The sequence below is a fragment of the Colobus angolensis genome, unplaced genomic scaffold (assembly GCF_000951035.1).
Source record: "Colobus angolensis palliatus isolate OR3802 unplaced genomic scaffold, Cang.pa_1.0 Scaffold149, whole genome shotgun sequence".
Lineage (NCBI taxonomy): Eukaryota > Metazoa > Chordata > Mammalia > Primates > Cercopithecidae > Colobus > Colobus angolensis.
This window is the reverse complement of record NW_012114588.1, coordinates 2,576,476-2,588,290: the sequence shown is the minus strand read 5'-3', so window position 1 is coordinate 2,588,290 and position 11,815 is coordinate 2,576,476. Positions and strand designations below refer to the sequence as shown.

The 11,815-nt window shown below is 46.9% G+C and overlaps 1 protein-coding gene across 2 annotated transcripts in view; it reads left to right on the top strand.

The window, feature by feature from the left end:
- The first annotated feature begins 5,453 nt into the window (after positions 1–5,453).
- MTOR (mechanistic target of rapamycin (serine/threonine kinase)) overlaps positions 5,454–11,815 on the top strand; it is a 152,242-nt gene continuing 145,880 nt past the window's right edge. The window contains exons 1-5 of one of the 2 annotated variants that reach the window (XM_011935809.1): positions 5,454–5,571; positions 8,246–8,448; positions 9,103–9,211; positions 10,499–10,731; positions 11,466–11,666. In XM_011935809.1, coding sequence (XP_011791199.1) covers positions 8,287–8,448; positions 9,103–9,211; positions 10,499–10,731; positions 11,466–11,666 — 705 coding nt within the window. In that variant the 5' untranslated portion in view covers positions 5,454–5,571; positions 8,246–8,286. The remainder of the gene's footprint in view (positions 5,572–8,245; positions 8,449–9,102; positions 9,212–10,498; positions 10,732–11,465; positions 11,667–11,815) is intronic. The other variant, XM_011935808.1, reaches the window with a different exon arrangement.

Genomic DNA, 11,815 nt, shown 5'->3' with positions numbered 1-11,815 from the left:
GGAGGCTGAGGCAGGAGAATCGCTTGAACCCAGGAGGTGGAGGTTGTGGTGAACTGAGATCGCACCACTGCACTCTAGCCTGGGTGACAGAGTGAGACTCTGCCTCAAAATAAAATAAAATAAATCGGGGAAGAAGGGAGGGAGAGAAATGAAAATAAAGCTTGCAACATGTTCAGCATTCATCATGAGGTCACACTGAACTCTGAGCCACTTCCTCATAGTTGTTTGCTGCCTACTGTCCCAGAATCACGCAGACCCTGTCATCATACAACTTAAGCTTGCAAAACATTGTTTTCCACCTGAGGTATTCTTCCAGGTCCTGCATATCAGTGAAACTACTGGTGACAGCCATTGTGAAAGACCCCACAGGGAGGTAACTCACCAAAGAATGCAGTTTCCACATCCTGATGATTTCATCCCCCTTACCCCGACCAATAAACGATACCAAATTTCCAGCCTCTCCCCTCTACAATCCCCTTAAAAACCCCAGCTCAGGCTGGGCGCGGTGGCTCATCCCTGTAATCCCAGCACTTTGGGAGGCCAAGGCAAGTGGATCAAGAGGTCAGGAGTTTGAGACCAGCCTGACCAGCACGGTGAAACCCTGTCTCTACTAAAAATACAAAAATTAGCCAGGTGTGGTGGCACGCACCTGTAATCCCAGCTATTCGAAAGGCTGAGGCACAAGAATTGCTTGAACCTGGGAGGCAGCGGTTGCAGTGAGCTGAGATCCTGCCACTGCACTCCAGCCTGGGGAACAGAGTGAGACTCCATCGCAAGGAAAAAAATAAGCCAGCTCAGAATTCCTTGGGGAGATGGATTTGGAGGTCTCCTCCTGTTACAGTAGGTAACTAGTCAGACCTGAGTAGAGCAGGAGAGGCCCCCCACCCCCAAACCCCAGGAATGTCAAGCAATCATTGAGTGATGGTCAGGCAGTTAAGCTATTGCTCTAAAATAATAATTGATTGCAGCTGGTGCCAGGGAAAGGCCGTCTCCCAAAAGACAGAAACACCTGAAACTGGTGATCAGCAGCTTCCCATAAGATCTCAGGAGCTAGGTGAGTAGGGCTCAAGCATGGGCACTAAGAGGCAAAATGGCGGATGATCTTCCTCTAGGAACACTGGACTGGTAAGGGAAACACATCTTGAGTGAGCATGCGCACAACTCCAGTAAACACACTGCACATGCGCCCCCACCCAAGTGTTGACAGGCCACCTTGCATGTGGACAGCCCACCCCAAGGGAAGAATCAGGGGAGAAGGGAAGCAAGACCTGCAGTTTCCTATGTCAACCCCAAGTCACGGTCAAACAGCGCACTTCATCTCTCAGGTCAACTGCTTCATCCTCTTCCAAGTGTCCTTTCATTCCTGCTCTAACACTCTTTAATAAACTTTTCCTCCTGTTCTAAAACTTGCCTCAGTCTCTCACTCTGCCTTATGCCCCTCAGTTGAATTCTTTCTTCTTAGGAGGCAAGAACTGAGCTTGCTGCAGACCATGTAGATTCAGCACTGGTAATACTCCCATCTCCTCACTTGGCTGCCCTGTGATCATTAAACTCTCTCTCTGCTGTAGACTCTGCTGTCTCATTGTACTGGTCTGTTGCTGTGCAGCAGGCATATAAACCTGTTGGAACTATAAGAGAAAGATCTACAAGATACACTAAAATTTAAAAAATGCAAAATAGTGCATATAGTATAACAAAAGGGGAAAATAAGAATGTATGTATGGGCTGGGCGTGGTGGCTCGTGCCTGTAATCCTAGCATTTTGGGAGGCTGAGGCAAGCGGATCAACTGAGTTCAGGAGTTTGAGACCAGCTTGGCTAATGTGGTGAAACCTCATCTCTACTAAAAATACAAAAATTAGCTAGGCATGATGGCGCAGGCATGTAATCCCAGCTACTGGGGAGGCTGAGGCAGGAGAATCACTTTAACCTGGGAGGCAGAGGTTGCAGTGACCCAAGATCATGCCACTGCACTCCAGCCTGGGTGACAGAACGAGACTCTGTCTCAAAAAAATAAAAAAAAGGAATATACATATGTATATATTTGCTTGTTTTGCAGACAGAAAATCTAGGGATGCATAAGAAACTGAGAAAATACATAGTCAAGGGGCAAGGGTGGAGCAAGACTTTTCATGATAAATATAACTTGTTTATTTTGAGATTTGAATAGTGACTATATTGAATATTAGAAATTTTTAATGATAAAAACATAGATGTTGGGCCAGGTGCCATGGCTCATACCTGTAATCCCAGCACTTTGGGAGGCTGAGGCAGGCGGATCGCCTGAGGTCAGGAGTTCAAGACCAGCCTGGCCAATATGGCGAAACCCCGTCTCTACTAAAAATACAAAAATTAGCCGGGTGTGGTGGCAGGTTCCTGTAATCCCAGCTACTCAGGAGGCTGAGGCATGGGAATCACTTGAACCCAGGAGGCAGAGGTTGTAGTGAGCCGAGATTGCACCACTGCACTCTAGTCTGGGTGACAGAACGAGACTCCATCTAAAAAAAATAAAAAATAAAAAGTTGTTGAATGTCAGTGAAAATGTAAAGTTTAGAGGAACAGTTATCTCACAGAAGCAATGAAAAGAGGCTAAATCTAAAGTAGCCATTATTACTTGGGAGGCTGAGGCAAGAGAATCGCTTAAATCCGGGAGGTGAAGGTTGCAGTGAGGCGAGATCGCTGCCCGGCACTCCAGCCTGGGTGACACAGTAAGGCTGTCTCAAAAAAAAAAAAAAAAAAAAAAAAAATTTTTGGGGGGAGGGCCAGAAAAGGCCCAAAATGAGGGCTGGTTTTTTTTTTTTTTTTTTTTTTGACCCAGGGTCTCACTCTGTCAACTGGTGGGGGGCAGTGGTGAGATCACAGCTCACTGCAGCCTTGACCTCCTGGACTCAAGTGATCCTCCCACCTCAGCCTCCTAAGTAGCTGGGACCACAGGTGCATGCCACCACACCAGCTAATTTTTTGCATTTTTTGTAAGGGTGAGGTTTCACCATGTTGCCCAGGTTGGTCTCAAACTCCTAGGCTCACACAATCCACCTGCCTCAGCCTCCCAAAATGTTGGGTCACTGTGCCTGGCCAATATCATAGGTATTAACAACAACAACAAAAACCTGCCAAACAAAGCATTTTGTTAGCCACAGAATATTATCAACCATCTTTATTTATTTATTTATTTGAGATTGGGGTCTCACTATGTTGCCCAGGCTGGTCTCAAATGCCTGGGCTCATGCAATCTTCCTGCTTTGGCCTCCCAAAATGCTGGGATTACAGGTGTGAGCCACCGCACCCAGCCCAACCGTCTTTAATTTGGCAGTTTAGGTCTTCTGAAAACTCATTTCTTCTACCTTCACTTCTTTTCATTACATAAGTAATTGATGATAATGTATAAAGAAAAAAAGTGTGGCTTTCCTGTTGTGCACATCTCCCCATGTAAACATAGACAGATAAGAAAAGTATAAATATTTTTGTAAATGGTTATATTATACTTACATTGTTGTATAATTTGTAATTTTTGAACTAGTTGTGAACCTTTTCCTTCTTAGCAAATATTCATCTCATTACCACTATTTCTTGTTGTTGTTATTATTATTATTATTATTATTATTATTATTATTTGAGACAGGATCTTTCTCTGCTGCCCAGGCTGCAGTGCAGTGGAGATCACAGATGACTGCAACCTTGAAATCATGGACTCAAGTGCTTCTCCTGCCTCAGCCTTCCAAGCAGCTGGGACTACAGGCACGTGCTACCATGCACAGCTAATGTTTAAATTTCTTTTGTAGCGATGAGGGTCTCACTATGTTGCTCAGGCTGGTCTGAAACTCCTGGCCTCAAGCAATCCTGCCTTGGCCTCCCAAAGTGCTAGGATTACATGCATGAGCCACCATGATAGGCTCTAAATTATCATTATTAATGGCTACGTATTTTTCTTATTATGAATATTTTTTTTTTGAGACTGAGTCTTGCACCGTTACCCGGGCTGTAGTGCAGTGGCGTGATCTCGGCTCACTGCAACCTCCACCTGCTGGCTTCAAGCGATTCTCCTGCCTCAGCCTCCCAAGTAGCTGTAATTACAGGGGCCCGCCACCATGCCCCGCTACTTTTTTTGTATTTTTAGTAGAGAAGGGGTTTCACGAGGTTGGTCAAGCTAGTCTCAAACTCCTGATGTCGTGATCCGCCAGCCTCGGCCTCTCAAAGTGCTGGGATTACAGGTGTGAGCCACTGCACCTGGCTGAATGCATCATATTTTATTGGACTCCTACTTTGAAATATTTAGGAATTTTCAGTGTTTACTATGACAAATAGACTGTGATTAAAAAAAAAAGAAATGTAGTCAAATCCACTTTTGCTATTGATTTTCTTTTTTCTCCCAATTTGTGGAGACATTGTCTCACTATGTTGCCCAGGCTGGTCTGGAACTCCTGGCCTCAAGCGATCCTCGTGCCTCAGCCCCCCAAAGTGCTGGGATTACAGGTGTGGGCCACTGTGACCAGCAGCTATTTATTTATTTTCTTTGGTACGTATGTATGTATTCATTGAGACGGAGATTGCTCAGTCGCTCAGGCTGGAGGGCAGTGGCACGATCTCGGCTCACTACAACCTTCGCCTCCCGGGTTCAGGCGATTCTCGTGCCTCAGCCTCCCGAGCACCTGGGATTACAGGCGTGCGCCACAATGCCCACCTAATTTTTGTATTTTTAGTAGAGAAGCGGGGGGCGTTTCACCATGTTGGCCAGGCTGGTCTCGACTCCTCCTGACCTTAAGTGATCCGCCCGCCTCGGCCTCCCAAAGTGCTGGGATTAGGGGCGTGAGCCACCGCGCCGGGCCAGCTATTGATTTTTTGAAAGGATTTTAAAAAAATAATGTTGCTTTGAAAATTTTTATTTACGAGTAGCTCTTTTGGTTAAAACTTGGCTATGGTTTCTCTGGAGTGATCCTGAATTGGATAATTTTGGGAAAGTGAGAAAATCTAATTAAAAACATTTTCAAATGCTTATTAAATGTAACAAAAGAGAAATCACAGGATCCATAAAGAGCGCTAGCCCGAAACGTCTTTTGATGCAGTCATTCCTGGGCGCCAGCATTGCTCACACTCTCCTCTCAGAATTACACCGGGAGGGGTCGCGAACCTCTGCTGGCTGCTCCTGGTGCGATCCGGAGGTACCCAGACAGCGGACTCCCTGAGTTCACAGCCCGGATGCAGAGGGGAATCCTAGCAGCGCCGCACCGGATGTGTGAGTGGAAGTGACTGAGGTCAACTCACGACCGATTGGTTCTCCCGAGTGGACCCAAGCCTGTTTTCACCTGCCACTGGCCGCGTGGTTTGTCTATTTGAATAGTCCCCGCCCCCTGGAGAAGCCGGGTCCTGAAGCTTCACTTCTTCTTCATTACTATTGGCCTGTTTCTCAGTCCATCTTCTTCCTGTACTTGTCGATTGGCCCTCAGGGCTAGGAACCCTCCTTCCCTCGCTCCCGGTTTAGAGGACAGCGGGGAAGGCGGGCGGTGGGGCAGGGGGCCTGACGCGGCGGTACCGGTGCTGGCGGCGGCAGCTGAGGCCTTGGCCGAAGCCGCATGGTGAGTCTAGGGCCTGGAACGACCCCTCTAAGGCGGCGTAATGTCCAGACCCACGGCCAACTTGCCCGTGGTGGGGCCAGGGGAAGCCGCCCGTCTGGGACGTGGGGTCCCCACACTGCCGGCCCCCCGACCTGGGCACCGTCTGAGCCCTTGAGTCCCACCCCTCGAGGCAACGCCCACCTCCCCGGGACCCCCAAGAGACCCCTGCACCCTTCGGCCCGCGGTACGTCCGCCCGAAGGCCGGCCCGTCAGCTCTGGTACTGCCCTTTGGGTCTTTTGCCCGTTACAGTCACCCTTTTTTCTGAGCCACGTACAAAAATTTCGTATCTCTGCCCCACGGAACACCAGCGTCCGTGTCAGCCCCTTATCCTCCACCGTGGACACTTCTCAGAGACCTAGTCACCGAAACTGAGCTCGGTTACATCGTTGGGGTGCATCCTCTCGCCTTCTCCCCCAGCCCCATCCCTGTTTCTCCCATCCAGTTTTAACTTACTTAAGCCCTATCAAGACCCTTAGGATATTTGACTTCAGATCTCCTAAGTTTAATTGAATTCAGCCTGGAGCAGATGGCCTGTGGGCCTCAGACCATATGAAGATACACTGGTTCTTTCCTGAGCCTTTCCTTGCCAGCCTCCTTCCCCTCTTTCATACACACAAACTGGAGTAGTTTTCTTAGTAGGGATTCTTAAGTTTCTTCTCCCCTAAAGGATGACATTTCTTTCTGCAGTCTTCTTCTTGGCACTGGAGTATTTGAAAGCTTTTCAAAACCAATTATTCCCTGGTTTTTCCTCTGTGCCTTACAAATTGGTTCAAAAATAAGAATTTTGAGAAATTGATTTTGTAGCATAAGCTGAACATACTTAGGATAGGTGTATGTTACACCCATAGCAGTGTGGGCATAATTGAGGAATGAAGGAATGATCTCAGAAACTAATTGGTTTCTTTTAGCTTACATTTGAAGTGTTAGTCCCCTGGAGAACTGCATTGTTCAGTACAAGAACCACCAGCCACATGTGGCTGTAGAGCACTTGAAATGTGACCAGTTCAGGTGGCTCACACCTGTAATCCCAGCACTTTGGGAGGCCAAGGCGGGCGGATCACCTGAGGTCAGGAATTTGAGACCAGCCTAGCCAACATGATGAAACCCCATCTCTACTAAAAATGCAAAAAAAATTAGCCAGGCATGGTGCTGCACATATGTAGTCGCAGCTACTTGGGAAGCTGAGGCAGGAGAATCATTTGAACCCAGGAGGTGGAGGTTGCAGTTAGCCGAGATCAGGCCACTGCACTCCAGCCTGGGTGACAGAGCAAGACTCCGTCTCAAAAAATAAATAAAAGTGACTAGTCCAAATTGACATTGTCGTTAAGCGTAAAATGCGCATTCGATTTTTGAAGACTCGCTACAAAAAAAAGAATGGACACTATCAATTTTTTAAATATTGATAACGTTGAAATGATATTTTGGATATATTGGTTTAAGTAATTAATTTCACCTGTTTCTTTTCACCTTTTAAAATATGGCTACCAGCAGCTTTAAAATTACATTTGTGGATAACTGTATTTCCTCTTTTTTTTTTTTTCAGTTGGGATGGAGTTTTGCTCTTGTTGCCCAGGCTGCAGTGCAATGGCGCAATCTTGGCTCACTGCAACCTCCGCCTCCTGGGTTCAAGTGATTCTCCTGCCTCAACCTCCCAAGTAGCTGGGATTACAGGCATGCACTGCCATGCCCGGCTAATTTTGTATTTTTGGTAGAGACGGGGTTTCACCATATTCCCCAGGCTGGTCTCAAACTCCTGACCTCAGGTGATCTGCCTGCCTTGGCCTCCCAAAGTGCTGGGATTACAGGCGTGAGGCACTGTGCCTGGCCTATATTTCCATTAGAAAATGCTGCTGTAGGATAATAATCTCTCATAGACTGAACTTGAGGAAAGGGGCAGTCTTAGTCATTTTTAATTCTTTCCCTACCTCCCCACATTTGTTACCTGGCACTGTGCCATGTACATAGTAGTAGTAGTAATAATAATAGCTAACAATTATTAAGAACTCAGTTTATGCCCTGCAGTGTTTTAAACACTTTTTGACATGTATTAACTCATTTAGTCCTCGCATCAACCCATGAACTAGGTACTATTATCTTCCTATTGTAGTTGAAGAAACAGACATTTTTAGTGTCTTTCTCAAGGTGTATAACCTTGTTTTTGTTTTCGTTTGTTTTTGTTTTGAGACAGTGGAGTGGCAGGATCTTGGCTCAGGGCAACCTCCACCTCCCAGGTTCAAGTGATTCTCCTGCCTCAGCCTCCCGGGTGGCACATGCCACCACGCCCAGCTAATTTTTGTATTTTTAGTAGAGATGGGATTTCACCATGTTGGCCAGGCTGGTTTTGAACTCCTGACCTCAGGTGGTCCTCCTGACTCGGCCTCCCAAACTGCTCGAGGTATATAACCCAAGGATTCCAACCCAAGTAGGCTAGCTCCCATAGCCCGCAATTTGACCCTCCCTACCACACTGCCTCTTTTAAACATCAGTCATTGTTTAATGAATCTAGGCTTTCTAAATGTTCCTCAATAAATATCTCAATCTTTTTAGAATCCCCTGCCTGACAAGGGCTCAGGGGAGATCTGTGTTGGATGACCAGGGCCATAAGTAAATTTATCACCATACTTTCTTGTCCAGAATATTAAAGGAAACTTCTCTCTAAAGAACCTCAGGGCAAGATGCTTGGAACCGGACCTGCCGCCGCCACCACCGCTGCCACCACATCTAGCAATGTGAGTGTTCTACAGCAGTTTGCCAGTGGCCTGAAGAGCCGGAATGAGGAGACCAGGGCCAAAGCCGCCAAGGAGCTCCAGCACTATGTCACCATGGAACTCCGAGAGGTGCTTCTGTGATTTGGGGGCCAGTCATTGTGGGATGTTTGGGCTAAATGTATCATCACTGGTTTAGATTTTTTTTGGACAGCTAAGCGAGGATTTGGAAAACAGAGATTATTTTAGAAAGGCACTCAACCTCTCACATCCATAAAACATGCAGGTTCTTTTGCAGCAGTTGCACATTTCTGTGGCATTTTTCTTGTTTGTGGTCACATTTTAGGGGCCAGAATAGACTTAGCTGTTTCTTTTAGCTTTTTCTTTTTTCCTTACCACATACCACACCCTCAAATGCTTTCTGTCTGATAACAGTGATTGGGATGGGTTTGGAGAGTTGAGAACTAGGGACTTTCTAAATAGAGACCAGACTTGAGGTCAGAGACAGTATCTTGTTTATCCTTGTATCCCTGGTACTAGAAAGAACCTAGGACAGAACATTTTCTGCCACAGAGTAGATACCCAATAAATATTTGTTAAATAATCAGATGATTGCAAGTTCAGGTGCTCTACAGTGTAATCCTGTAGAAGTGGGCATTAGCTTGTCTTCTTTGGTTTGAACTAGACTGCCTGCCTCTCAGGATCTAATCTTTAGATGCCAGCCCACTCCCACTACCACAGTCAGAGAATTACTAAAAATTGTTCTGATTATATCTTCTTTTGCAGATGAGTCAAGAGGAGTCTACTCGCTTCTATGACCAGCTGAACCATCACATTTTTGAATTGGTTTCCAGCTCAGATGCCAATGAGAGGAAAGGTGGCATCTTGGCCATAGGTAAGGACAGAATCTCTAGTCACAAAAAGAACACTCACCTTTGTGCCCGTTGCACCCTGTGTCTGCCACTTACTGGATGCTAGTTCATATTTGCTTAATGAAATTTAAGAAGCCTGTGGCTTTTAATTCTAGCAACGGTCCTGGGCCACAGGAAAAACGTATTTTTAGATGTGGAGGTGGAGTCTCAGAACCATTGAGTGACTTTTCAGACAGTTTACCAGAGCTGAGACTGGAAGCCAGCTTTCTTTCCCCTCCTCATGTTGTCTTTTGTGGGCTCTGGTTCCTCAGTAGAGCAGGGTTTTGCATAGTGGGGCTCACGAATGGAAAAGTGGAATCGGTATAGTTAATAAAAGGCAGGTCTCTTTTTTTTTTGAGATGGAATCTTACTCTTGCCCAGGCTGGAGTGCAGTGGTGCAATCTTGGCTCACTGCAACCTCCGCCTCCTGGGTTCAAATGATTCTCGTGCCTCAGCCTCCCGAGTAGCTGGGATTACAGGCACCTGCCACCATGCCCGGCTAATGTTTGTATTTTTAGTAGAGACGGTTTCACCATGTTAGGCAGGCTGGTCTCGAACTCCTGACCTCGAGTGATCTGCCCACTTCGGCCTCCCAGAGTGCTGGGATTACAGGTGTGAGCCACCACACCTGGCCAGGCAGGTCATTTTTAACTTCTAAGAACTGGTCATCAGTCCTGTGAATTATTATCCAGTCTCAGTTGCTTTCCCTTTTTAGGGGGCTGGGGGGGAAGTTATACTAGCATGAGATTATTTTGCTGTATGTAAATATTTCTGGCACAAGTATTAAATATCTGAGTTAAAATAAAAATTGTGTCCTTGCCCTCTAGAAATGTACTCAAAGTAGAATGGAGGGATCACTTGCCAGTTTTTTTTTTCTTTTTTTTTTCCCTGAGACAGAGTCTTGCTCTGTCACCCAGGCTGGAGTGCAATGGTGCAATGTCGGCTCACTGCAACCTCCGCCTCCCAGGTTCAAGCAATTCTCTTGCCTCAGCTTCCCAAGTAGCCAGGACTACAGGTGCATGCTGCCACGCCCGACTGATTTTTTTTGTTGTTGTTGTATTTTAGTAGAGATGGGGTTTCTCCATATTGCCCAGGCTGGTCTCGAACTCCTGAGCTCAGGCAATCCGCCCACCTTGGCCTCCCAAAGTGGTAGGATTACAGGCTTGAGCCACTGCACCTGGCCAGCACTTGCCAGCTTTTAGTTGAAGTCTGTGTACTTTCCTGGTCAGCCTATGCCCCATCATCACCTTTTGCCTTCCTCTCTTTTCCAGCCAGCCTCATAGGAGTGGAAGGTGGGAATGCCACCCGAATTGGCAGATTTGCCAACTATCTTCGGAACCTCCTCCCCTCCAATGACCCAGTTGTCATGGAAATGGCATCCAAGGCCATCGGCCGCCTTGCCATGGCAGGAGACACTTTCACCGCTGAGTATGTGGAATTTGAGGTGAAACGAGCCCTGGAATGGCTGGGTGCTGACCGCAATGAGGGCCGGAGACATGCAGCTGTGAGTGCCTGCAGGGAGGAGCACAGCCAGGCTTGGGGAGCGACGGTGTCATGGTGGGGTCTTTTACTTCCTTCTGAGGCTCATCCCTGAAAAAGGCTGGTTAGAAGGGCTAGGATTCCAGGCTGTGAGATGGGGTAGAGTCCGTCCTTAAGAGAGAATCTAGCAGTGGTGTGGGGATCAGAAGCATCAGCCACATGCTTTCCAGTCCGCTGCCCTTCAGAGGAGGCAGTACTGTGAGGAGGGAGCATACCAGGAGAAGGACACACACTTGGACCCTGGCTCAAGTCTTGGCTTTACAACTTCCTACCTAACTCTGTAACCTGGGGCAGCTTCTGACCTTCAGTTTCTTCCTCTGTCAAATAAAAATAACAACAAGATTAAACATTAAACAGGATTATCCATTCAATAAACATTTACTGCATACCTACAATATTCCAGGTAGAGTTCTGTGCTATTAGTATAGTGATATAGAAAGCATAAAACACATCTGCGCTTCCAGAGCTTATATTCAAACATTACAAGCATTCTGTGTTTGTAAACAACCTAGGATAATGAACACTGAGATGTTTAATCAAATTTGCTTTCCTTCCTCTGTCCCCAGAATTTCCTAGCTGAAGAGTGAGCAAGCCTTCTCTGTTCCTAGTGTATGTGGCTCTAAGATGATAAAAGACCGTACTCCTGAGAGAACAAAACACTGGTACCGACGAGAGTTCTCAGTTTGTCTTTTTCTCCAGGTCCTGGTTCTCCGTGAGCTGGCCATCAGCGTCCCTACCTTCTTCTTCCAGCAAGTGCAGCCCTTCTTTGACAACATTTTTGTGGCTGTGTGGGACCCCAAACAGGCCATCCGTGAGGGAGCTGTGGCCGCCCTTCGTGCCTGTTTGATTCTCACCACCCAGCGTGAGCCGAAGGAGATGCAGAAGCCTCAGTGGTACAGGGTGAGGAGATGGAGCCATTCCCAACACTAGGAAAGCACGTCTACATAGGGAATCACCTGGCCTAAGGGGCAGCCACAGGCCCTTGCCATGGAGCAAGAATCAGGTTTTGTTTTAGTCTCAAATGAATTTTTTTTTTTTTTTTTTTTTTT